Below are 27665 nucleotides of genomic sequence, written 5' to 3' on the forward strand. Positions count from 1 at the left end.
TTTTATGGGTAAGAAAGTTGAGAATCGGAGAAGGAAGTGACTTGCCCAAGGTCACGTGGTTGGGAATGGGCAAAGTCCGTGCTTGGATGACCTGGGGTGACTGTTCTGTGTGTGTTCCCGAGGCCTGATGCCTCTCACCTTCAGCTCAGCAGTGCAGGGTGGAGGCTCTGTCAACCGCGACCACGTGCCTGCCAGCCTGGGGCCCGTGAGCCCAGCTCATGGCTTAAATGCTATATTGGGATGTCAAAAGGATATTGGGTGGGGCCTGGAAGAAGACCCACTGTCCTGGTAATCCATTTCCACCACAGGCTGGAGGCAGGACCCCCGGGAAGGTCCTGTTTCTCTCTGGTTTCAGTCTTGTCATCGTCAAATGGCGTATGGCCCTTTGCCCTACCTTAGCCTAAAACCCTTGGAGGGATCAAAGACAATCGTGGGAGATGATATTAGATGGTCTGTAGCATGACTGTGGGGCACTGGTGGGAGATAAGGGAGGATGAGAGGAGAGAGCTGACCATGCCCTGTTGGGGGCACATACCCTCAACCCCTTTCTTTACCTAGCAAGCCACACACACTCTTCAATGTTGAGTTTGGAATTCTCCTCCTCCAGGAAGCCTTCCCTGACTTACACACCCACAGTCTGGGTCAGAGGCCTCCCTATCACACTGACCTGGTCACACTGTGTAGTCATTGTTTCCCCCTCTAGACTTTCCAGGAAGGGACCATATCTGGGTCCCAGGCACCCTGCACAGTGTCTGCCCAGAGTGGGTGTCCAGGTAACTGGGGGAGGAATGAGTCCTGACACCATCCCTGCAACCCTACCTCTCTCCTGACCACCTTATTCCTGCCCTCCACGCTCTGGCCCCCCTTGCCCGTTCCCTCTTTCTCCTCCTCCCCTCCCCAGAGTGGAGAAGGAATGGAATGCCCTTTGCCTAAGCGAGCCGTTTCTGTGTGTCTCACTGGTCCCACCAGCATAAGGTGAACATCAAGAGGCCTTTGCGCTCCACCAGGCCCTGCGCGGGGCTCTGCCATAAAGCAAGAAATCGGAAACGGTTCCTCAACTAATGACTCTAAAACCCGACCAAATGGCATCCATAGTAACCACCGCGAGGGGCCATTAAATCTGCCGGGCTCGGGGAAGGATGTCTGGCAGGGCAGCAATGAAAATGTGCATAGCCGAATGGAAAAGTCGGGGACCCTGCGGGCGCGCCTGCAGGGGCGCAGCGCGGGCAAACACGCAGCGCACAGGTCTGTGGCGATCACAAATCGCAAGGCCTGGGTTGCCGTGGCAGCGGTGGCGGCGGTGGCAGAAGCCGGTCTGGCCTGCCGGCGGGCGCGGAAAACTCCCACAGTCGAGTTCCGCGAGCGCGCGGAACTCGCCGCGGCGGGCGGGCCAGCGCCATGGCCACCAACTGGTTCACGGGCTCCCTTGACGGGGGGGGGGGGGGGGGGCGTAGGGCTGGCAGTGAGGGGTGGGGGCGGGACTTTCTATACCTCTCCTGCCTGCCGCACTTCCCGGCCCAGAGTCTTTTACCACCGTTATTAAGTTATTTAAAATCATTTCAGAAGCACCTACTATGTGCTGCTCAGAGAGGCCAAGTGGCCTGGCCCATAGTAGGTCACTCAGCCCAAAAGTCATGGGTTGGATTTCAACCCGGGTGTCTTTCTTCATTCATACGTATGACATATATCGTGTGTATATCATATATATATATACCACCTATGATATATGTATCATATCATAGGTGGTATATATATATATATACACACACACACACACACACATATATATATGTGATAGGTGATATATATATATATATATATATATATATATATATATATATATATATCACCTACTATGTTCCAGGCACAGTTCTAGCATCTGGGGATAAAATAGTGAACAAAACAGCAAAGCCCTTGCTCATGAGCTTGCCTTCATATGGGAGGGGTGGTGGGAGTGGATAATAAACAAAAAAAGAAAAAGATATAAAATGTTGGCTAGTGATAAGGGCTATGGAGAAAAAGGAAGTGGGGAGGGGGAACCTGCGAGTGCAGGGGATGGTGCGGCTGGTGGTTGCACTGAGAAGGTGATTTTGAGTAAAGGTTCCCAGCAGGGGGTTAGGGGACCAGACAAGGGTGGAATCTAGGGAGAGGGAACCTGGAAGGACGAAGACCCTGAGGAGGCAGCAGCCCTGCTCATCCTTCATGGGCCAGCTCCAAAGTCACCTCCCGTGGGATGCCAACTCTCCCACCACCCAGAACTGCCCTCATCAGGGCTGGGTGCCTCTCACTGGGCATCTGTCCCTCCCAGGTTTGACGTCTCCGCTGTCTATCCCAACCAGAAGAAGTTCAGCGCCTTCAGGGAGGCCCCGTACTCCAGGGTTTACTCTGTGGATGTGGTGAGTTTGCATAGCTTCCCGAGTCTCCCACATGGTCTGGCCACTGCCCCTCTGAGTCCCTCCCTGTGACAGATGAGCTGATTTGTGTAAGGGGCATGCCTCACACCCCTCCGTGTCCTCAGCCCACAGCTCAGAGCTTGAATCAGAGCTGGGGCCTCAATGTGTTTGATAAACGCAGGACTGTAATGAAAACAGCATGGGTCGGATCCACAGAGACCTGGGTTCCACTTGCAGCTCTTGCACAGACTGGCTGCGGGCTCTCTCTGAAGTGTAAGGGGGCCAGTGACAGAGGATGTCATGGTTGCACCTTGAGGGCCAGGCTCGGGGCTGGGGGAGGGGCCCCCAGAGGGGTATTGCCTGTCCACTCCCAGGTCAGGGTGACAGCTTAGAGAGGACTTGCTCTGTGGGTGGACTCGTGGGTGTGGCTGGCCTCGCTCTGACTGTGCTCTGACTCAGTCCCACATAGGACCTGGGACCTATGGTTGCAAGGAGACCTGCTTCAGCATCAAGAAGTTGAAGAAGGAGGTGGGCACAGGCTGCGCCAAGGCCCAGGAAGCCACCTGGCTGACGCAGCTGCCCCACTTCCAGTACCGGGCCATCCTCAAAGAGAAGCGGCAGCAGGTGAGGCCCCTGGGGCCCCACCCTGCCCTACTGCTGGTGCCAGGTCCTCCTGCCCGGTCCTGCCTGCCCCCAGGGTGGCCTGCAGTGTCCTCCCAGGCCCAGGTAGACCTCATCCTTTAAGGAACACATCCTCGCCTGGACTCCTGCCCGTGTGGACACTCCCAAGTGTAAAGTTTTCAACTCTGCTCTCTTCTCTTGGGGCAGAAGGAAGAGCTGGGGCCTGGCTCCTACAACTCCAAAGACTTCTTAGAAGAGTTGCAGGAGAAACCGGGCAGCACTCGGGGGCTGCTCAGCTCCGGGGAGATTCGCTTCCGAGGACTCATTGGGGTAGGTGTTCTCATACACGGAGTGGGATCCCTCCTACCCTCTGCTCTGTCTGAAGAGCATGCAGCCTGGGTGGGGCTGGAAGCGCCCTTTCTCCTACCGTTCTTCTTCCCAGACTTGGCCAGGCTCCCCTCTGGGACCCCACAGCCCCTCTGCTTTCCAGTTCCACAGCTTTCAGCCCACTGGCTGTCGTAGGTTTCTGCATCTCCCCCACCAGATCAGGAGCTCCCTGCCGGCAGAGATGGGTCTGGTTCATCTTTGAGTCCCTGGCACAGAGCCAGGCATACATTAGGTGCTCAACAAACTCCTCCATATCTATAGCCATCCAGCCATCCAGTAAATAATGGTTGAGCGCCCTCTAGTGCCACGTAATGATCCAGCAGTGATGAAGACAAGGTCCCTGCCCTCATGGAGCTGTGGTCCTAGTGGTAGAAACAATGGTACAGAGAAGCAAATCACATATAATGAGGGCCATGGGGAAAAATGAGACAGGGAGAGATGGTGAACGATGAGGTGCCATTTATAGGGTAGTCAGGGAAGACTTCTGGGAGGAGGTGGTGTTCGAGCAAAACCTGTGGTAGGTGAGCAATGGAGACTCACGGAATCTGTGAGTGAGGGGGGAGGAGGCAAGAGCAGAGGGGTGAGGACCAGGACATGAGGCCCTTCTGGCAAGGTGAGGGCCTCGGGTTTGATTCCAGGTGCTGTGGGAGGACAGCGGAGGAGGGTTTTGCTGTGTGTGGGAGGGGTACTGAGTGACATGCTTGTGGGGGAGGGGATCGGAGGCATCCAGAGGGGAGGTGACTGTGGTGAGAGGTGGGGGTGGCGGGAGGGCTGCCGTGGCATCGGTGTGGGTCGGGATGAGTGGGGTTCAGGCTCCATAGGGTCATGCGGGCAAAGGCGGGAGTCACACCCACGCTGCCAGTGCCACCCCTCCTCCCCTGCCCCTCACGCTCCCTGGGCTGGACACCCTTGCCCTCCTCACGCCTCAAAGTGAGGCACAGCACTCGCCCTGTGCTTTGCCCCTGCTCTCCCCTCTACCAGAAGTACCATTCCGCCACCAGCGGCCCCTTCACCTAAGGACCCCCTGCTCATCCCTCAGCTCTCAGCTCCGAGGTCTGACCTGACCCCATGAGGGGCCATCTCCCTTTCCCAGGAGCCCCAATTGTGGCTGTGGGTTCAGCGTCTCTCTCCCAGCGCACAGCAGCCCCCGAGGGTGGACCACATCTGCCCGGTTGGTTCGCTGCAGAATCCCCAGGTCCTAGCAGCTCCTGGCACGTGATAAGTCTTTGTGGACTAAACCCATGCCTGCCTACTAAGTACTGGTTCTCCAAAACACTCTAATTTTTTATAACCACTCCAGACGAGGCCCTGGAGGCTCAGAGAGGATAAACATCTTGCCCCAGTGGGCCAAATGGGCAAACCCCAAGCCAGGGCCTCACCTCCACACCTCACCACTGTGAAGCCTTCTGTGGAGCCTGGGAATTACTCCTTGCCACGTTCAGGGGACGTGCACATGCATCCTCAGGTGCAGAAGCTGTAACTGCACTGTGGGGAGAGGGGCTGGCTGGAGGCACTGAAAAATGAGTGATTTCCTTCAAGTCTAAAGTAATAATAGCCGACACTTAATGCAGCACTTGCCGTGTGCCAGGCACTGTTCTAAGCACGTGAGTGTACTAATGAATGTAGTCCTCACCACAGCCCTGTGAAGCAGGCACTGTCATCGCCACTTACAGACAGAAAACGAGCACAGAGAGGTTAAGTGACTGCCCAAGGTCACAGAGCTACTAAGCGGCAGAGGCAGGATTGAGTCCAAGGTGTCCACACGTAACAACTGCACTTGACCCGTAGGCTGGGCTCACTTGGTTTGTTCCTTGACCATCCGTGGAGGACAGGATCTAATGGCAGAGCCCAGCCCCACTGAAGGCAGAGGAGTTGGGGGAACAAATCAGATGCTGTCTGTTTCCTCCTGTGCCCGGTCCCCAGCGCTGGAGCATCTGCGAGTTTGGCTGAGAAGGGTGAAGGTCCCACGGCCTGTCCCTCCATTCCAGCTGTCTCTTCTTCTCTCTGGTCCCCACATCTGCTCCTGCAGTAACCTCACTGGGCCCTGCGGGATTTCCCCGAGCCACTCTCCTGGGCTCAGGGCTGGACAGAAAGTTCAAGGAGGTGGCACTGCCCCAGTGGGCAGAAGGCAGCCCCGGGAAGAGCTCACATCCAAGGCCCGACTTTCTCAGCTACCATCTTGCTCTGGGCTGGGAACCTGATGGCCTCCTCTGGCCTCTGGTCCCTCCAGTTGTCCCCCCAGTGTGGGTGGGACAGGCCTACAAATGCCACCTGTGCAGGGTGCTGACTTCTCCATGGGGGCCTCCGCAGCGCCAGTGCCAAAGCTGTGGGTGCCTGCTTTGGGTCCTGTAAATCCTTCCCCAGAGCGGATGGGCTGTTGAAGCACACCCCTGCAAAGCCAGCGCCTCCTGTGCTGGCACTGGGCTCTGCCTCCATCCTCCTCCTAGTACGCTCTGCCCTCCCTTGGCTGTGGGGACACTGGACTCTGTGTCCTTGGAGCTCCTCTGCCAGCCTCCCTCCATGGCTTCTCTTTCCCAGGCCCTGCCCTCCCCACCACCCTCTGTGGGGTGTTCTCTCTTGCGCAGCCAGGCTCCATGCACATGGCTTCAGATCCCCACCCCGGGGTCCTCCAGGCTCCTCAAACTCTGCATGCCCTGCTCCTGCGATGTCAGCATCTCCCACAGGCCTGCTCTTCCTGGGCAATGGCACCGCCCAGCGGCCAGAGCCGGAGGCCCACGGGCACCTTGTTCTCCTGTAGTCACGGGCGTCTGTGCTTCTGTCTCCCATCCTCCTCCTTCCATCCCCTTGACCTCTGCCCAAGCCCAAGCCACACTCCCCCTGCCCAGGGGCGCCCCCAGGACTGATGTCCTGGTCACCTACTATTGCCCCAGTTGCCTTCCTAAGTGTCCTCATGCCCCAGAATCAAGTCTGGATGCCCTGCTTGGCCTTCAAGGCCTTCCCATTCTCTTCCCAGTATACCTCTCCCAACTGCCTCAAAGGTGCTCTTATGGCCCCCTCCACCTGGGACACCTGTCCCACCCCTTCATCTTCTGGGAAGATGACTCTTTCTTCAAGGTCCACCTAAAAGGAAATCTTGTAAATGACAATTCCCACTTCCCCCAGAATTAAGCACTCCTGCCTGGTCCCAGAAGCCCTGAAACATAACATTCTAGTTAAAGTCAGGGGTATTCACATCAGCCCAGGTGTGTTGCTGCACCTCTGAACCTGAAGGTTTGAAGGGAGAGATGAGGCTTTGCCGACAGAGTGCCGGCACTGGGCTCCTCCTGGTCTGTGAGCTCCGGGATCAGCAGCTCCACCCCTTTGTTATAACCCTCGCTTCTGAGGTCTCCCTAGACACCGTGGTGCTTATTTCTCTCCCACCTCCGGTGCCTGCACAGTGCCTGGGAAACAGTAGAAGCTCAGAGGATCATGCATGGATTTTGAAGTTAGAACCCTTGTGCTGCCCCTTTCTGGAGGTGGGACCTTGGACACAAGGTTTGCCTCTCTGAGACTCAGTTTCCCCATCTATTGATTGCAAGTGGCACTGATCTGATCTCATCAGGATGTCTCCAGGACCAAGATATTAAGCCTAGTAGAGCAGCCGGCACATGATGTTGAGACCCACCTTCCTCCTTTGGGGCTTTTCTCCTGAACGTACCTGGAAACCGTGGGCCCTGGAAGGAGGCAATGTGCATTCTGGTTCCTCTGAGGGTGAATGAACCTGATGCCTGCCATGGCCTGACTACCCACCCTCTCTGCCAGGCCTGGTTCTGGGCTGCTTCCTGGGAGGTTCCAGGGACTGGAGGTAGTCAGGGCTGAGCCATATGTGGAGTGGCAGCGATCCCGTGTGGCTAAAAGGTGCAAAGCAGCAGAAAACATCCTGCCGGGTCTTGACCCAACGATGGCTACCCACTCACCCACCTGTACTGCAGGGTGGCCCTTCTCTTTCCACATACAAAGGCCATATTTCCGACCCTGGCAGTCGAGGCTTCAGATCCTCATTCCAGCCACAGTTCTCAACCTCTCCTACCTCTTTCTCTCCTATCCCGCCCCACCAAGACAGCCACCCCACCCTGACTTATTAGGTGTTGGCACCCACTATGGACTGGGCATGTGCAAGAGGCTTTATAGACGTTATTTCATATCATCCTCATTACCTTGGAAGAAAGTTCTACTAACCCTGTGCTTGAAATGTGGGCCATGGGGCTAAGAAGGAGTAAGTGGCATATGCCCAAGGTCAGTCAGCTAGGAAGCAGTGGAGTCAGGATTCGAACCCAGGACTCCAGATCCCTCCAGGTCGCAGCGCTGTTCACAGCACAGTGGGAAACCCATTCATGTAAACGTAGGGCTATAACACAGGGGTGTAGTGGTTGGGATTTCCGAGACCACCAAGGCAAGCAGCTGTCTGGGGTGATCAGGGAAGAAAGCCTTCATTCCCAGGAGAGATGACATTCGAGCTGGTTTTGCAGGATTAGAAGAACTTTCCAAGGCCAAGAAGGCGGGAAGGGCATTTTGGGTGGCAGTAATGGCACAAGCAAGCAAAGGCGAGGAGGTTGCCAGAATGGCATAGGTTTGGGGACCAGCAAGGACCTCACTTTGGCTGAAGCGTCAGATGTAGGAAGGGAACAGTGAGGGATAAGCTGGACAGACCAGTGGGGCCCCAGTGAAGTCTGAACTGGGAACTGAAGGTCTGAGCAGTGGCAGAGGCTCCCAGGCCCACAGTGCTGTGTGTTTTGGGGGGCAGTTAACACACAGGGACTCTGAAAATCCCGTTACCCTCTGGAGGGCATCTCTTCCTCAGATGCGCTCAGCAGCACAAGGCGTGGGACTAACAGCCTTTATGTCCCTCCCTCTCGCCCCCAGAACTACTATCCAGGCCCTGGAAATTATGGGGAGAAGGGCAACCCGTACACGAAGCTGGAGGAGAGTGCCTGGAACCGGTCTCATTCCAAGGGCCTCATGTGCAGGATGACCAACAAACCGCCCCCCTTGGCTCATCAGGTATCCCCCTACTCTGGCCAGGCCTCACCCACCTCGCTGCGCAGACCTGGAGGGGGGACTCCAGGGCAGATGGGGAAACTGAGGCCCCAAGGGGTGATGGACCTGCAGGGATTGTCCTCTGTGCTCTGTTCCAGGGGAGCAGTCTGGCACTGGGCACCTACACCTTCAAAAGTGGCATCGAGGCGTACCTGGCACGATCCATGGGCACCCGCGGCCTCTATGACACTTTCTCGGGTGACCAAAGCAAGCTTCAGCCTTATGGACATTACTCTGTGCGGGTGTGTGCCCAGGCGGGCTATGCCTCCCCTGGCAGGAAAACAGGCCTCACCTATCCACGGCACCCTGTGTGCCAGGCTCTGCGCAGGACTCTTCCCGTAGCCTGCTCACTCCCCCCTCCCAGCTAGGGCAGGGTAAGGCGCCCTGTGTTAGAGGAGGAGACTGAGGCTAGCCACGCAGCTGGTAGGGGCAGAGCCGGGATTGAACCCCACGGCATCTGTCTGGTTTCACCTCCAGTCCCCTCTCCTCTGTACCAGCACGAATTGCAGGGGAGGTGCAGGGGGCCCCAGTACCAGGCCTGGATGGGAGACAGGCTGCCAGGCCTGCAGGGACCTAGATGGTGCAGGCCTGAGTGTCCTGCTGTTTGGGAGACACTTCCCAGCCATCTCAGACCCAGCTAAGCTGAGTGGGTTAGTGGCAGAGAACTGGAGGGCTGGGAGGGGAAGCTGAGGTCGAATTTTAGCTTGATGCCCCCGTTTCCTGCACCAGTCAAATTCCTGTTGTGTGATCCCTAGCACTGTGGGCTTTGCTTTCATAGTAATTGGACTTAAGTATTTGTCTAACTGTTTATTTTGTCTCTACTGTGCCTTCACTCATGTGTGTCTTGGGCCAGGTAATCGTCTAAGTGCAGGGGAACCTGCCCCAGTGGTGCTTACTTTCTAGTAAGTGCTTACTTTCTCGTGCAAAAAGAAACACTATCGCAAGTGAAAACAATATAGAATGTTAGCAGGGAGTGGGTGCTGTGGTAAAGGCATCAGGAGTGCTAGGAAGTGGCGGTGGTGAAATGTTGAAATTCTTTGGGACCAGCTGGTAAACAGCCACTGAATGAGCCCTGCAACCTGGCTCCTCCCTGGGGCTTCCCAGGCCTCCCCATGACCAGCTACGAAGGTGTCCTGTCAGCAGAGCAGGGGCCTCAGACGCTCCGTAGGCCCTAGAGCCAATGCCCAGGCCACAGGATATTATTTTGTGTTATCTAAAAAATAAACATTTTAAAGAGCAGTTTTAGGTTCACAGCAAAATTGAGCAGAAAGTACAGGGTTCTCATGTTCCCTCTGTCCCCGCTACATGCCCAGGCCCCCACTATCAGTAATCAGCACCAGAGGGGAACATTTCTTACAATCAGTGAATCGACACTGACACATTATTATCGCCGAAAGCCCACGGTTTACATTAGGGCTCACTCTCGGTGTTGTACATTCAATGGGTTTGGACAAATATATAATAACATGTATCCACCATTATAGTATCATACAGAGTAGTTTTGCTGCCCTAAGAATCCTGAGTGTTCCCCCGTCACACTGGTTTTTAAATATTTGGACTATCGCTCCTGCTTAGAACAGTGCCTGACTCAGTAAATGTCCACGAAACAAGTGAAAGAAAGAAGAAATGGATGAAGGCAAGCTGGGCTGCAGGGCACCGCACGGAGGAGGGGCTGTTAGAGACCCCATCAGACTGACCCCACCCCTGGCTGGGGGACTTCGTCTCTGTCGCCCAGGTCAGGGTGGACTGGCCTGGCCATGGGACAGTGGCAGGCATGGGGGAGAGTGATGCCTCATTGGATCACTGCTTGTCTCTGACTGTGGTAAGGGTCCAGCATCGCAGCTCTTGCTTTTCCTGACATAACATATTCTTTTTCCTCCTCTGTTTCTCAGAAAAAACGGCCCAGGGAACTGATGAATTTCAAGAGCTTCGTGGAAGAACTTAAGTCATGTCATAATAAGAAGCGTGGAGTTTTTTCAAAAGTTCCCCGCAACCCGGAAGCCCCTCCAGAAAGAATTTATTGGGCCACACTTAGCCAGTGTCGCCCAAAACTAGTCACTGTGCCCCTATGGCCTTCCTTCCTTCTTCTCTTGGAAGGGGGCTTTCCTGCGGGGGCAGGGTGGGGTGGAAGTGGCTATTTCAACCGAAAGCTCACCCTTGGGTACCAGACTTACCTGGTTCCCAATCCTGGTATTGTACTTACTAGTCACATTGGATCAGTGTCTGTCACTCTCTGAGCCTTGGTTTACATGCTTGTCCCGTGAGCATGACCAGGTGGCTGTGAGAATTCATTGAGGTTAGTACTAGAGCCTATAGCATGGAGCCTGGCACCCGGGAAGTGCCCAGTGGGCATTGATCTCTGCCCCTCCCTCCCCTGCAGAGAGGATGAGGGGAAAACTGGAGCGGGACCAAGTGTGAATAAGGGGTCTGCCCGACAGAAGGCCGCACACCGGTTCTGTTTAGGGGAGCGGTGGGCTCCTTTCTGGGGGCTCGGCAGCCAGTCATTTGAGTAGGCTCTGGACATTAGTCAACCCCCAAGCAGGTTCTGCCCCCCAGGGAGGGAACTGCTAAGGGCTTGGGAAGGTGGGCGTGTCCAGAGGAATGAAAAAGGGTACCAACATTTCCTGAACACCTGCTCTGGGGAGGGCACATTTCAGCCCCCTGGAGGGAGGGATTGTCTTTTGCATTTCATGAAAGGAAACTGAGGCCCAGAGATAGGAAGGGATTTGCCCAGGCTCCCAGCAAGGGGGAGGAGCCAAGATTGGAGCCCAACTCATTTAGCTGCAAAGTCTGTGTGGCTTCTGCTCCCCAGACTGGGGTCTGGAGCACCTCTCTGGACCCTGCCAGACTGGGAGAGCCCTTGGGAACCTGGAAAGAGGTTTCAGGCTGATGGGTGGGCATAGAGTGGGTGGCAGGGGTCATGAGAGTACCGCAGGGCCCCTTCACCCCCAGAGGATGGGCTCCTGGTAAGTTGGGAGGTGGCCAGGTACCTCCTACCATCCTTGGCTCAAGTCTCAGGGCTGCCAGGGCGGTGAGGTCAGCTGCCCAGAGCCCTCATCAGGCCTGGCCCCAGGCTGACCACCGCCAGACCTCGCCAAGCTTTCAGCCTTTGTTCCTCACCTCTAGGCCGTGTCTGGTCCCGGTATGTGGCTTCCTCCAGAGAAGGAATGCAAACACATCAACCAACCACCGTTCCTGCTGTCTCCCAAGCGGATAGGCATAAAGGCCTCCCCGATGATTCTGGGAACCTGGGTGAGTGCGTCTGGGTAGGGGATACACAGTGAGAAGCAGGGAACACTCTCCTAATTCTACAGGCAGCCCCAAGTTCTCCTTCCCCCTGGGAACTGATGCTCTGAGGGAGCCCATCCCACCTTTTTTTTTTCTACCAGGGACTAACACCCACTCCCACTGTCTCATTTCTCTCAGGCAGTGGTTTTTCAAACTTGAGCGGGCATCAGCCTCACCTGGAGGGCTTGCCCCACGCCAGACCTTCTGATTCAGTAAGCCTGGGGTGGGGCCTGGGAACTTGCATTTCTAATGAGTTCTCAGGTGATGCTGATCCTGTGTTCCAGGGACAAGTTTGAGAACCACTGTGCTAATGGACATCACCAAGAGCCATCCCACTCTCTTATTTTCTAGGGAAATGCTCCCTCCATTCTCTTCATATTTGTCTTGAGGCCTCAGGGGCAGCTCAGGGAGTTGGCCCATTTCTCATCTCTGGTTGAGCAAGGACCCTCTCCTCCCCTCCCCTCCTCCTCCCCTCCCCTCTCCTCCCCTCCCCTCTCCTCCCCTCCCCTCTCCTCCCCCTCCCCTTTCCTCCCCTCCCCTCTCCTCCCCCTCCCCTCTCCTCCCCCCCTCCTCCCCCTCCCCTCTCCTCCCCCCCTCCTCCCCCTCCCCTCTCCTCCCCCTCCCCAGAGGCAGCCATCCCCCATATATGACGTAATCTTCGGTTTGTTGGTGTTCGTGTAAGACAGCTAAGCTCTTGCCTTCGTGTGCCTGCCTTCTTCATGCACCAGATGGCATTGGGCATCAGCCTCATTCCGTTTCTCATTCCTGTCCTTCATTTTTTTTTTTTTTTTTTTTCCTGTCCTTCATTTTTTAAGCCCACCTTTTACTGGGGTCTAATAACCATACAGAAGGGAGCATGAGTCCTAAGCGAAGAGCTCCATGAATTGTCACAAAATAGACTCACCATGTAACCACCCCCCAGAGGGTTGAAGGGCACGTTTCCAGCACCCCAGGGCCACCCCCCAACCTCCCTCCCCATCAGGTGGTTCCTCTCCTGGCTTCCAGTAGTGCAGGTTAGTTTTGCCTGGTTTTGAACAGCTGTTTTTTTTTTTTAAATTAATTGAGATATTTAATACACAGTGCAAACCATAGTTTCATCTGATTATAAATGTATGAGTTATCTATCAGTTATCACAAACAGCAACAAGGACCTTAGAGCTACGTTAGAAAAATGTATAGCTGGGACTTAACTCTAACAATCTCACGTGCTCTCAAGAGAACACCATCCATTTCAAATCAGTGTCACAAACTCCAAAAAGACCAGGGGAGTGGGAGTGAGGAGTGGGCCAGAGTGGGAAACACAGGGGCCCGTACACAGGTGATGGACAGAAATACAGCTCTCAAGGAAACCAAAATCAGATGCATTATTACAGCTAAGGACAAGGAAAAGCTTATGGCTTTTAAAAAACAACTCCTGGGCTTCCCTGGTGGCGCAGTGGTTGAGAATCCGCCTGCCAAGGCAGGGGACACGGGTTCGATTCCTGGTCCGGAAAGATCCCACATGCCGCGGAGCAACTAAGCCCGTGTGTCACAACTACTGAGCCCGCGTGCCACAACTACTGAAGACCGCGTGCCTAGAGCCCATGCTCCACAACGAGAGAAACCACTGCAATGAGAAGCCCGCACACTGCAACGATGAGTAGCCCCCGCTCGCCGCAACTAGAGAAAGCCTGGGCGCAGCAATGAAGACCCAACACAGCCAAAAATAATTAAACAAAATAAATAAATTTATTTAAAAAATACAAAACAACTCCTGCCAGTACCATACAAGTCTTACGAAGAGACGTGTGACAAGTCAGCTGACTTAAAAAGACAGAGGCTACATCTTCAGGTCATTTCAACTGCAAACGGTCGACCCTATCCATTGAGGTTCAGCAGTGGAGTCAGTGTAGTCCAGAAGCTCAATGTTGGATTTGCAAATACAGTTTATTTTACAGAAAGTCAACATTATAAACAGCAGGCACCTCCCCCGCCCCTTGCCTGTCCCGCTGGGTGCAGACCATGCTATGCAGAGTGAGCAGTGATGCTGCCCTACTGCTTTGGAGGAAGACTCGAGAGTGATGGAACCTGCCTGCCCTGCACACGCACGTGCCTGCCCGCCGCGCAGGCCATCAGACTGGGCCCAGCCCACACTGGACCGGTTAAGTGGATCCAGCCCGGGTCTCCAATTCCTTCACGTCATCGTCTTCCTCTTCCTTCTTCTTGGTGGGTTTTGTTGGTAGGGATATAGAGGGAACATTTGGTAGAGGGACTGTTTCCGGTCCACTGATTTCCAGCATATTCTTGTCTAGTTCCTCCTGTTCTAGTTCTTCTAATTCTGTCACGAGCTCCTCCTCGTCAAACTCTTCTCCAAACCCTACAGATTTTGAAATAGCTGTTGAAGTTTCTTCTGCAGGTTCCTGCTGGTCAGCAATGTCCTGCGTTAACTCGTCAGCTTTATCGACGTCCGTGTTGTCGTGGGCAGCCTTCACGGCCTTGGTGGCATAGCCCACATTCTTGAGCACCTTGGTGTTGGTGTTGGCATTCTCCAGGGCCTCTCGCTGGAACTCGATGGTTGACAGCGTGCTGTTGATCTGTACCAACTGCTTTCCATACCTCTTTTTGCGCTTCAGTGCCTAGAGGGCAGCACGCTTGATTTTGGTGTCGTTCTTCTTGGCGGCCATCAGCTCCTGCTCTATCTTCTTCTCCAGGAATTCTTTCTTCTTACTTAGCATCTCCTCTGTGTTCCAAAGCCTCTGGATGGCCTCCCGGGGGGGGTTGGGCCGCCCTTGCCGGCTTTACCCACTCCAGCCCCGAACAGCTGCCCAAACACTGACACTGCTGCTGCTGGACATGCCAGCCTGCGCTGCCCGCTCCCCGCCCTGCCACCCGCTGCCGCCGCAGCCCTCCTGAAAAGCTGTGTATTTTTAAGCTGTGGCTTTCTCCTGGTTTCCCTGGGAACATCTTGCTTGGAACCTGCCTTCCTACTAAGCTCCCCCTGCCCCATCCCGCAGGCCCACACCCCAGCTCTCCCTCTTCCACTCCACCTCCTTGTCTCCCGAGCGATGCCTTGGCCCCCAGTGTGCCCATACCCCCTGCCCTGCTCGGTTCTTGTGAGGTCCAGACGGTCAGGTCCCTACATTCTTCCTTTTCTCACCTCCAGCCTGCACCTCCTCCAAGGGGAGAGAGTCTTCGCTTGGGGACCCAGTCTGACCTTGGGACAGATTCTATACAAGTGGCAGATTCCTGTCCTGCCACTCTCCTGCCCTCACTCGTCACTCTGGACAGGCTACCTCTCCTCTCTGAACCTCTCCACTGGCGCTTCTTGTACTACAACCCGGGTTTCTGGGTGGGATGGTGTATTCATTTCCTAAAGCTGCCATAACAAAGTATCACAGACTAGATGGCTTAAGACAACAGAAATTTATCCTCTCTCAGTTCTGGGAGCCAGAAGTCTGAAATCCAGGTATCGACAAAACCGCATTTCCTCTGAAACCTGTAGGGGAGAATCCTTCCTGGCCTCTTTGTAGCCGCTGGTGGTGGCTGGCGATCCTTGGAACTCCTTGGCTTGTAAATACATCACTCCAGCCTCTGCCTCCATGTTGTATGGCCATCTTCCCCCTGTATGTCTCTGCTTATGAGCACACTAGTCACATTGGATTAAGGACCCACCCTACTCCGGTATGAGCTCATCTTAATTGATTACATCTGCAGCTATTTCCAAATAAGCTCACACTCTGAGGTCCTGGGGATTAGGGCTTCCACATCTCTTTGGGGAACACGATTCATTGTGTAACAGATGGAGTAAGGAGGAGCCTAGAGGGAGGGGAGGGGGCCTGAGATCAAGTTTCCAAGCCAGGCATCCAGCTTGCTAATGTCCTGCCTCTTCTCCCTGGTGCAGAACCCCGTGGGTGTGGGTCGCTACCTCAACACCCAGCTGATGGAGACAAAGGACCATCGGCAGCGATACCGGTCCCTGTTCATGGGTGGATCCAAGCGCTACCTCTCGGACCCAGCCCGGGACAGGCTCATGCAGTGAGTGCCACTGGAGCTCCAGCAGAGGGGCAAGGGCACAGAGGGGCTTACTCTGGGCTGGGCTGGGGGCTCCAGCATCTTGTGCTTGGTTCCCATGGGAGCACAGCTGCCGCCCCTAGTGCCAGGAAAACAGCTGTGGCAGTGGAAAGAGTTCAGATCCTGGCTCTGATGCTTACTGGCTATGTGAGGTGGGGCACATCGCTTAACCTCTCTGGGCCTCACTTCCCTCAGCTGTCAATGAGCAGGGGACGGTGGAGACCCAAATGGAATATTCTGTCTAAAGTTGGTGGTAAGGAGAAAAGGAACTCCATCGAGGCTAACTCCTCCACCCACAACCCACACGGTCTAGGATTACGTTGCATGGCATCACCACATGGAATCTGCTTCTTGGTGTTGAAAACGGGGCTGGTAAAACTCACCTCAGGAAGTTGTTGTGAAACCTAAAGAAAAAAGCACATGGAATACTGTGGCTAACTGTAAAACAGCTTGCAAATGTTAGCTGCCGCCGTGTCTTATTGACCTAAGATACCATCAATTGCCATATAATCTCAACTTCAGACATGTTAAAATATGAATAAACATGCACTTTAGAATTGGAAATTCTGTCATTCTGTCATCGGAAATTCTGGTGAGAGCATGAGGACCAGATTCTGGGGGACCAGATCTAAATATTTAAAAACAGCTTTTAGGGCTTCCCTGGTGGCGCAGTGGTTGAGAGTCCGCCTGCCGATGCAGGCGACACGGGTTCGTGCCCCGGTCCGGGAAGATCCCACATGCCGCGGAGCGGCTGGGCCGTGAGCCATGGCTGCTGAGTCTGCGCGTCCGGAGCCTGTGCTCCGCAACGGGAGAGGCCACAACAGTGAGAGGTTAAAAAAAAACAACAAAAAAACCCCCAGCTTTTAAATATTTTTATCAAAGTAGACCTGTGTCTTCTTTTTTTTTTGCGGTATGTGGGCCTCTCACTGCCGTGGCCTCTCCCGTTGCGTGAGTGCTACAGGATTTCCCTTGTAAACTGGCTTAGAATTCTGTGTCTACTACTCAGCTGTGCGACCTACATGTTACTTGGAGACAGACTTATATCTGAAAAGTGAGAGTAAACAAAATAACCACCTTGTAGAGTCTGCTTTAAGGACTGAAGGCCATAATGCATGTAGATGTGCCCTGCCCCGTGGATGATGTTTTGTAGGTATGTTGTAAGTGCTGGCTTCCCGGGCCCTTAGCTGCTGCTAGGCCTTGGCCGAATTCCGTCTTGTTAATACAAGGGTAAGTTCTTTTTTTTTTTTTAATTTTTGAATTTTATTTAATTAATTTTTTATAGAGCAGTTTTTATTAGTCATCCATTTTATACACATCAGTGTATACATGTCAATCCCAATCTCCCAATTCATCACACACACACACACACACACACACCCCCTCCGCTTTCCCCCCTTAGTGTCCCTGCGTTTATTCTCTACATCTGTGTCTCAATTTCTGCCCTGCAAACCGGTTCATCTGTACCATTTTTCTAGGTTCCACATATATGCGTTAATATACGATATTTTTTTTTGGCTTTCTGACTTACTTCACTCTGTATGACAGTCTCTAGATCCATCCACGTCTCAATAAATGACCCAATTTCGTTCCCTTTTATGGCTGAGTAATATTCCATTGCATATATGTGCCACATCTTCTTTATCCATTCATCTGTTGATGGACATTTAGGTTGCTTCCATGACCTGCCTATTGTAAATAGTGCTGCAGTGAACATTGGGGACAAGGGGTAAGTTCTTTACAGAGGCTGAAAATGCACATCACCCAGGAAAAGAAACTACAATGGCTTAAATCACCCTTTGTTGTCAAAGACCCAAGGAAAAGATTACTAAGATGGAGATTTGATAGAGACAGGGAGAAACAGGAGGGCATTTCACCCTGAGGGAGGGTGGGAGCTTTGAAAGTAGAGGCCAAAAACATTAAATGTGACAGTGAAATACCAAAGGTTTCTCATGAAGTCAAGAACGAAACAGGGATGCCTATATCAGTGGCATTATTCAACATTGTTCTGGAGGTTCTAGCAAATGTAGTAAGACAAGAAATAAAAATATTGGTAAAGAAGAGCAAAATCATCACAATTTATAATGGTATGTGTGTTTACCTAAAGAAATCGAAGAGAGTTCATTTTATTTATTTATTTAAATTCACTCTTTTTTTTAAAAAAATAATTTATTTTTGGCTGCGTGGGGTCTTCATTGCTGCATGTGGGCTTTCTCTAGTTGTGGCGAGCAGGGGCTACTCTTCATTGCTGTGCGTGAGCTTCTCATTGCGGTGGCTTCTCTTGCTGTGGAGTACAGGCTCTAGGCGTGCAGGCTTCAGTAGTTGTAGCACACGGGCTCAGTAGTTGTGGCACGCAGGCTTAGTTGCTCCACGGCATGTGGGATCTTCCCAGACCAGGGATCAAACCCATGTCCCCTCCATTGGCAGGCGGATTCTTTACCACTGCGCCACCAGGGAAGTCCCGAGAGTTCATTTTAAAACTGCAAAGTAAGGAAGCAAGTGCAATAAAGTGTGTAAATAGTTTCCTTTGATTCTGCAGCCACAACAAATAGAAAACTTAATTGAGAAAAAGATTCTATTCTTATGAGCTACACAATACAATGCATTGGGATAAAGTTAATCAAGTATATTCAAGGCATAAATGGAGAAAAATATAAACCTTTACTAAAAGATGTTAAAGAGGGCCTGAATAACTGGAGCGAATACCAGGTTCATGGATGGAAAGGCTCAATATTGAAAAAATAGTAATTCTCCCCATTGATGTACACATTTAGTGCAATTTTTAATCAAATTGTAAGGGGGTTGGTAGGGGGAATTGAATACATTTATTATAAGCTTTGTCTGAAAGAGTAAATACATATGAATATTAAAAAATAGGAGACTAACAATCCCATCAACAAATGCATTGCCACATGCATTTGACAAGACACCATGGAGGACTAGACCCCAGACTGCTGACCAGGGTTACACCTGGGGGGTCTTTTGCATTCTACCTTGTTTTATTTCTGAAATGTTTGAAGTTTTCAAAGTAAACATATATTATTTTCATAATTAGAAAAAAACAAATAAAAAAAGGACAAGAACTCTTGAGGCAGACTACACCAATTATGGGTTCTTGTGGACCCATCTCTAGCCAAGAGTCACCCTTTGTCTTCCAGACCTCAGTTTTCCCATCTGTAAAAGGGAAATACTTTATACCCTAGAGGACATGGCTGGGCATAATTAAGGCTTATGAATGCTACCGAATGGAAGCCAACCATCAGGTGCCTGTGGGTGTCTGATGGTCAGGCCAGTGCATGATTCTCACTGGGACTCAGGTTCATTGTTCATGAAGCCCCAACTCAATTGGACTCTTGGGTCAGGAGGACTTTGCCACGAGGCACAGAAGGTAAGTCATAAGTTGGGAAGAAGGATTTCCTTATATGCTCTTTCATTGATTGATTCATTTGAAAGACCTGTTCTGTGCTTGGTTCTGCCCTGAGTATTGCTGCGCTGCTGACTGTTTTCAGGTGATGAGAAATGTTCTCTCATTCATTCACTGAGTTTTTTATTTCTGAGTTCATATTTTAATTTCTAAGAGTTATTTTTGTTTTCTGAATGTTCCTTTTAGTAACAACATGCTCATATTTCATGGATACAATGCTTTCTTATCCTTTGAAGATATTATTAAGACAAATTTGCCTGACATAGTCTCCTTCTGTTTCAATTTTTTTTTTCACGTGTTTGTTTTGGCCTCAATCTTCCATATCAGAGATTTTTCTCAAATATCTGGTGATCCTTGACAGTGCACTCATGTCTAATTGAAAATCCTACTAGAGACTCTGGGGCACTTGTTGACCACTGGTTCACCATAGCATGACCAAGCTGAGTGTTTTCACTGGGGGAATTTCAGTGTCAGTGTTGTTAGATCTTTTTCCCTTGGCCTTGGCTGGAGAAAGCTCTTCTGAGAGATGTAAATCTGGCTGCCAGAACGTTACGTGGGGGAGAAGAACTTAGAGATCTCAATATTTAGTGATCAAACTCCCATTTGATTCCCTGTTTTAAATAGGATACTCGTGACATCAACTCTTCCCGGTATCATCCTGTACAGAGAACCTCTCTGTCTCCAGAGAATAAATTCTGCAATCTTCATTCATGAAGGGTATTCATCTGGCTGCAGAGAGTGGAGAGGGAGGTTGATATTACACAGACATTCAATCCATATCCTTGTGTTGGTGCACTCCCAATTCCAGGGGTACCTAGTGCTGCCAATTCCTCGGTCTTTTGGAGTGAGGGAATTCTTAGCTTTAACTTCTTCTATTTTAGGATTTAGCTTTCTTGGGTATGCTAACATAGTTACCATTCTTCCATCTGCTTTTCAACTTCCTAAATATTCTCTCTTACTGCTGCTGCTTCTATGCTTTTTGTCCTTGTGGGTATATGAGTTTAAATTTGTATTCCTTTACTCCTGTTTTAGTGAGATTTCAGGAGGGATGGAGGTTAATATACGCATTCAATCCACTAAAAGTGTGGTGAAATTTCTGAGTTTCAAAAGTAAAGTAAAAATCTTGGAGATGTCAGATCTAAGAAGACAAATAACCTACGATCTAGATAAAAGACAATCAGACATGTTTGGGGCCTCTCTTCTGAAACATGAATGATAGAAAACACTGTTTATACCACAAGAAAAAGACTTGAGACTAGAATTCTCTATGTAGCCAAACTATCATTCATGGGCAAATAGAGATGCACAAGAATTTGGGATGTATACCAAATGTATCTTTTCTGAAAATATTACTGGGGGATATACTGCAAGTGAAAAATGAATTAGCATAGGAGCTCAACAAAGGGGAAGACATAAAATGTAAGAATATATCTAGCTATGATTTACCAGATAAATGTGAACAACAGCAAAAAGTGGTAATACAAATACTAAGCAAAATAGAATTCAAGGCAAAAATATTAAACGGGACAAAGATGAGTATTTAATCATGGTAAACAATGAAATCCATGAAGAAGTTATAAAAACCGTGAACCTTCACGCACTCAAAATAACAGCAACAAACTCCCACAATCATAATGGGAATTCCTTTTTTTTTTTTTTTTTTTTTTGGTACATGGACCTCTCACTGTTGTGGCCTCTCCCGTTGCGGAACACAGGCTCCGGACGTGCAGGCTCAGCGGCCATGGCTCACAGGCCCAGCCGCTCCGAGGCATGCAGGATCCTCCCGGACCGGGGCACGAACCCGTGTCCCCTGCATCGGCAGGCGGACTCTCAACCACTGCGCCACCAGGGAAGCCCGGGAATTCTTAATAGACCTGAGAATTTGACAGACAAGGACATGTAAATAATTATTTAGAGGATTTGAATAGGTGTGTTTTACTCCACATCATTTTCAGATATCCATGGAACACTTATAAAAGTTAATCTTCTAAGAAAATTTCATTTAAAATATCTAAATTAAAAACACCCTACATAGAAAATTTTAGGTTACTTTTTCTAAACAGAGTACAATAAAACAAGACATTAACAATAAAAGGATAACCCTCAAAACCAAGTACTTGGAAACTAGTAAGTAGTCTTCTTAAAAGCTCTTGGGTCTAAGAGAAAATCTAGTTTGAAATTACAGTCCATTTAGAAATTAATTACAATAAAAACTCTGTATCAAAACCTATGTAAGGGGCTTCCCTGGTGGCGCAGTGGTTGGGAGTCCACCTGCCGATGCAGGGGACACGGGTTCGTGCCCCGGTCTGGGAAGATCCCACATGCCGCGGAGCGGCTGGGCCCGTGAGCCATGGCCGCTGGGCCTGCGCGTCCGGAGCCTGTGCTCCGCGACGGGAGAGGCCACAACAGTGAGAGGCCCGCATACCACAAAAAAAAAAAAAAAAAAAAAACACCTATGTAATATTGTCAAAGCACCCATTAGAGGAAAATTCATAGCTTTAATAGCTTTTAATATTAAATATGAAAGATTGAAACCAACAGAAACAATCATTCTACTCTAGAAGTTTAAAAACGTCAAAATAAATTTAAAACTAAGGCAGGAGTAAAGAATTAATGAGAACAAGTCGAGTCTGGAAGGATGGAGGTGCTCTCACTGGGGCCTCACAACTCCTCCATGTTGATGTGCTATTGTCAATCCCTGCTTCGGCTGTAGGATGCGGGCCACGACTCAGTGTGGGTGTGGATGGAAAAGTGTAGGGTCCACAGACTGCGAGGCTGCTGTAGAAAGGCAAAGAGCGATGGTCAGGGCTGTCTTCCCATCTTATACGTGAGTGCCTGCAGAGGTGGGGGAAATGGCTCAGAGGCCCGCAGCCAAGCAGGCAGGGCGGGGACCAGGGCTCTGACTCAGGTCCTGTACTTCAGCCTCTCCTCCTTGGCCAGGTTTGCAGAGGCCATGGGTGTGGAACACAACTTGGCCTTGAACAATTTGCTGTCTTCAGTCCAGGCGAGGGAGGGCGTGTGTGGGAGAGTTGTAAAGTCTCCTTCTGGAATGTGTAGTGACAGCTAATCTTTCTCACCTGTCACTGCCAAGCCTCACCTGCTTCTTCCTGCCAAACCGCTGGTTCTGGGCTTCCAGCGAGGCAGCCTGGGATTTGACTCCCGTGTGGAAAGGCAGCCTTTTGCTTTCCATTATTTAGAGCTATACACATAGGAGGTGCTTCATAAATGTGGCTGATGGACCCATGGAGCAAGTTTTCCACCTGGTCACCTTTCTGGCTCTTACAGCCTGGTCTCTTTACTCCATCTGGCCACCCTCTGGCCATGTGGACATGCTCGCTTTGCACTCCAGCCAGGCCACGCTTTGGCCACACTGCGATCTGTTCTTGAAACACTCTTCTCCTAGTTTCTGTCTGGAAAATTCCTATTTATCCTCCACAATTCTGCTTAAATATGAAGGCTTCCCTGATTTTTCCAGACGATGCCTCTTTATTCTCAGCCTCTTGTGCATTCCCAGTTTGGAGCACTTTCCCTTTATATTGTAATTATTTATTCACATGCCTGTGGTCCCTACTAAACAGAATTTCTCTATTCTCAAACTCCAGCGTCTGGCTGGCACGTGTAGAAGGAGCTCAGTGCATATTTGTTAAAGGATGAGTCAGTGCTCCACGCAAAGGAAACTTCCAGTTCGATCTGTCAGAAGCTTATTTCTCCTAAGTTTTTTCACTTGACATTTTTTTACGAAAAATTTAAACGTACACCAAAATAGAAAGGATTTTACAGTGTACCCTTGTATATGCATCACTTAGACTCTACCATTAATGTTTTATTCTTCTTGTTTTATGACATAGCTTCCTGTCTGTTAATCTATGAATCATCTATCTATGATCATCCTTCTACCCATCTATTAATTACCTTACAATCTGATAAATTTCAAAGTAAATGGCAGACATCAATACTTCCTCCTAAATACTTCAGTAGGCATACTAACTTTTTAGTATTTTTAACTAAAGTCACATTCCTTGTCCAGAAATCTGAAATTGAAATCGTAAGTATCCATTTTTATAACAATAATAATAAATTCTTATATCACTAGAGTATATTTATAATATTCAAAGTGATTTTATATGTATTTACTGTATATGATAACTTTAAAAGGTAGGAATTACTCTCAATGTTTTTCAGTTGAGACAACTGAAATTTGGGGAGAGAAAGGGATTTCCTAAAGCTGCTGCTAGGCAACAGCATTCATGCATGTAATCTTCAAAAATGAATTGAGAACTTGCTATGTGGCAGGCACATCTTGGGACATGGCAGAAGAGAACCAGACAGACAGCAGTTCTGTCCCAGAGTGGCTCCCACATTTCTGGGGAAGGCACTCAACCCCTGTTCTACAGTTACAGGGTAGTGTGAGAAGGATGAGGGCAGGAGGGGCCTGGGACTTTTCTATGTCCAGAATGCTCTCCCCACTCTTTTACCCACAGCGTTCTGGAGGGTGAGACCAGGAGAGAAGGCCCTTTGAACCCAGGAAGGCTAAGGCACAGATAGCCTTCACCATGGCCAGTCTTCCTGTCCTCGCCCCACCTGCTCACACCCGGTCACTCCCCTTGGACCTCCTGGGCCTCTGTGCATGCTGCTTTGGTGGGAGATTTGGAAGTTTGAACAGGAAAGGGGGACTCTTAAGAAATTCAGCACAGAGTCCCCCTTCCCCAGGGTTCCAAGCTGTGTTCTTTCCACAAGTGTTCACTTCTTTCAGGGAGGAGAAAAATTAGGACAAAGGAAAGAGCATGAACAAAGGAAAGGAAGCCAAAAAGCTCAGGACCTGTCCGGAAAACCCTAGATGGTTCGATTCGGATGATGTATGGAGTGTGTAAAGGGGAATCGCAGAGAATAAGGCAGGTGAGATTGGTTAGGTCAGTCCTTAGAGGCCTTGATTGTGAAGCTAAGCTGCTCAGACTTTATCTGACCTGTGAGAAGCCACAGAAGGATTTTTGTAAAAGTTAGATTTATAATAGTAAAACTTAGGGCCAGTAAAATTCACCCTTTTTAGGTATATAGCTCTATGAGATCTTTTTTCCAGTTCTGTGAGTTTTGACAAATGTATATAGTCATGTAATTAATCACCCAAACAAGCAAGATAAAGGATATTACCATCACCCCTAAAAGTTTCCTCGTGCCATTTGTAGGCCCCAGCCCCTGGCAACTACTGATGTGATTACCAGCCCTATAGTTTTGCCTTTTCCAGAATGTCATATAAATGGAATCATGCCGTATGTAGAATCTTGTTTCTTTCATTTTGCATGGCGTTCTTGAGATTCATCCATACTGTTGCTTATATTAGCAGTTTGTTGCTTTTTAATGCTGACTTGTGTTCTCTTGAATGGATATACCACAGTTTATCCACTTTCAAGGAGAGGGCCATTTGGGTTGTTTCCAGTCTGGGCAATTTTGAATAAAGCTGCTATAAGCAGTCCCATATAGGTCTTCATGTAGACATATGCTTTCGTTCTTCTTTGGGAAATATCTAGAGTAGGATTTCTAGGTCACTTGATAAATGTATGTATGACTTTATAAGAAACTGCCCAACTATTTTCTGAAAAGATTGTATTCCCACTAACAATGTATGTGGGTCTAATTGCTTTACATTCTTGTCAACATTTGGTATTATAAGGCTTTTTTTCCTTCCAAATTTAGCCATCCTAATAGGGGTATTTCCTTGTGGTTTGAATTTGCATTTCTCTAACGACAAGATGTTGGGCATTTTTCCATGTACCTCCTCCATATCTCTTCTTTTACACATTTTAAAAAACGGTTACTTGTTTTCTTCTATTGAGTGTTGAGAGTCCTTTATATATTCCAGGCATACATCCTTTATCAGACATGTATTGTGCAAATATTTTCTTCCGGACCCTCAAAAGGGTTTAAATGGGAAGTAACTCTTGTGTTTTAAAGACGTACTCTGTGGCATTGTTGGGTAGGGGAGTGGGATGGGGCCGGATGGAGACAAGGAGGCCGACTTAGTGTCAGGTGAGAGCTGAGGCTCTGAGCCAGGCCAGGGGCAGTGGGCTGGGGAGGACTGAAGAGCAGAAGGCACGGAGACCCACCGGATCATCATAAAGGCCTCTTTGGCCCTGTAAGCCCGCCCTCCTGCCTGCCTTCCTTTGACAGATATTTGTGGACACCACCTTTCAAGCACCTGAAACAGTCTAGGCATAGGGGAAATATCAATAAAGACATCAAAGTCCTGTCTTCATCAAGTTTACGTCTTGGTGGGAAAGACAGACAACGAACAAACACATACATGTGTGCACCATAATGGCTGGTATATGCTGTTGGACACACAAAGCAAGGGGTTCTTATAAAATGCCACCTTCCAAATGGCTTCTGAGATGAAACCAGAGAGAGTCCTCATGGTTCCACCCTTAGGAAAGAATCCGAGCAATGGGAGGGATGTTAGACTGTGGTCAGGGGATCTGGGCTGGAATTCTAGTCATCAGCGTGACCTCAGACAAGTTCCCTCCTTTTTGTGACCCTCAGTCTCCCTATTGGGATGGTCTTTTAGGTGCTAGGATTTTGTATTTGAAGTTCTTACAAACCGGTTTGGGGGCTCTGATGAGCCAAAGTAGGTGCATAGCAGAGGAATTTCCTCCTTAGAACCAGGCTGTTTTGTTGGAAAAGCTCTAGAGGTTATCAATTTTGGCCTCTCAACTAATGTAGGATTCCCTAGGAAGCACCCTGTTCATCCCCTGTGGGTGCCCCTCCAGGGATGGGGGGCTCAATCTCTTCCAAGGGACCAGTTCCATTTTCTCTTTCTCTGTCTTTTAAAGGGAAAGAATCACACATTTTACTAGGGGGAAGTGCTCTCCAACTGTGGATTACAATTCAGATCCTATTCCTTAAAGTCGCACATGAAGGACAGCCTGCAGTGACCGGAAGATCCAAAGGCCTGAAGACAGATCTGGGGATGGGAGGGTAGGAGTGGGAATGGGGGGTCTTGGAGAAAGGACACATGGGAATGCCTGGAAGAGGGGAGAGGTGTGGTGGGATCACTTTTGCTGGAGATGTCTACCGGGAGGTCGTGATGTCTGCTGGGCCAGATATCTTTTGATATGAGAGATCAATTATCCTGAGAATTGGCTACTGACGTGAACATGGGAGCCAGACAGCAGATGGACTAAAGGGGTGGAATGTGGTTGACACTCTTGGAACCCCTTTTATTCTAAAGCCAAAGTCCTTGGATCCCTGATCAGTAAAACCCAAAGAGAGTTGGGAGAGTGGAGCATATGTCCTAAGGTGGCTGTAGGCCCTCTCTGGGAATACTCCATCTCCATCCCAGGATGCTCCTGGAAGCTCAGCAGGGCCAAATGCCATGAGGAGGCTGCTGACCTCCAGGAATCATGCAGCCATTGGGAACAAACAGTTCCACTCCCAAAGTCAGAACTCGTGGGCACGCCAGTCTAGCCCAGAGGTGGGTCTGTGCGGGTTGGTCACAATGTCCTGAGCTTCTGCCCTCAATGTTTTTGGACAGTGAGAGATTGGGTGGGATGGCAGGAGTGTGTTGTCTTTAGAAAAGAGGAGATAAACTCACAGCCTAAGCCACAAAACTCACATAATGATCAAAAATACTTCAAACAATCTTAAGAGCATGAGTGCCTTACAGAAGTTACTTCGTCACTCATGTCAAAATGACTGTTTTGGGAGAAGTAAAACTGAATTTATTCACAGGCATGTTGTCTATCGAAAAAAAAATACTACTGAATCCTCAAAAAGGTTGATAAGCCAAACTAGGTGCAAGTAGGTCTAATAAGTCTGCAACGTTTCAGGAAATAAGATCAATATACCCCAATCAACTATTGCTATACACTAGCAATAAACAACCAAAAATTGAAAATGTCATATATAATAGCATCAAAACTATCAAATACTTAGGTATAAATTTGACAAAAGAGGTATAAGACTTGTACAGTGAAAACTATGAAATTTCTCTCTGCTGAGAGAAATTAAAGAAGACCTAAATAAAGGGAGAGATATACCATAATCATGGATCAAAAGACTCAAAGTTGTTAAGATGCCAATTCCCTCAAATTCATCTATAGATTCAATACCAATCAAAATCCTAGTAATTTTTTTTATTATTACTTTTTTTATACAGCAAGTTCTTATTAGTCATCAATTTTATACCCATCAGTGTATACATGTCAATCCCAATCACCCAATTCAGCACACCACCAACCCCACCCTCCTGGCGTTATCCCCCTTTGGTGTCCATACGTTTGTTCTCTACATCTGTGTCTCAACTTCTGCCCTGCAAACTGGTTCATCTGTACCATTTTTCTAGGTTCCACATACGTGCGTTAATATATATTTGTTTTTCTCTTTCTGACTTACTTCACTCTAGACAGTCTTCTAGATCCACTCTAGACTTCACTCTAGACACTCTAGACAGTCTCTAGATCCATCCACGTCTCAAC

The 27665-nt window shown here is 49.7% G+C and overlaps 1 protein-coding gene and 1 pseudogene across 1 annotated transcript; one reads left to right on the forward strand and one right to left on the reverse strand.

Moving 5' to 3' along the window:
* The first annotated feature begins 1177 nt into the window (after positions 1 to 1177).
* CIMAP2 (ciliary microtubule associated protein 2) lies at positions 1178 to 26094 on the forward strand. The gene is made up of 10 exons (XM_067709632.1): positions 1178 to 1389; positions 2309 to 2396; positions 2853 to 3017; positions 3222 to 3344; positions 8265 to 8402; positions 8537 to 8680; positions 10331 to 10492; positions 11565 to 11690; positions 15607 to 15740; positions 26022 to 26094. The coding sequence occupies exons 1-10, from the start codon at positions 1178 to 1180 to the stop codon at positions 26092 to 26094; spliced, it is 1365 nt and encodes a 454-aa protein (XP_067565733.1).
* LOC137210531 (charged multivesicular body protein 4b pseudogene) lies at positions 13806 to 14455 on the reverse strand (annotated as a pseudogene).
* Positions 26095 to 27665: the final 1571 nt, after the last annotated feature.

This window comes from Pseudorca crassidens, chromosome 2 (assembly GCF_039906515.1).
Source record: "Pseudorca crassidens isolate mPseCra1 chromosome 2, mPseCra1.hap1, whole genome shotgun sequence".
Classification (NCBI taxonomy): Eukaryota; Metazoa; Chordata; class Mammalia; order Artiodactyla; family Delphinidae; genus Pseudorca; species Pseudorca crassidens.

Coding starts and splice junctions, on each gene's coding strand:
- CIMAP2 (XM_067709632.1), top strand. CDS start 1,178: ATGGAAAAGTCGGGGACCCTGCGGGCGCGCCTGCAGGGGCGCAGCGCG. Junction 1,390..2,308: donor GAACTCGCCGCGGCGGGCGG/GCCAGCGCCATG, acceptor TGTCCCTCCCAG/GTTTGACGTCTCCGCTGTCT. Junction 3,018..3,221: donor TCAAAGAGAAGCGGCAGCAG/GTGAGGCCCCTG, acceptor CTCTTGGGGCAG/AAGGAAGAGCTGGGGCCTGG.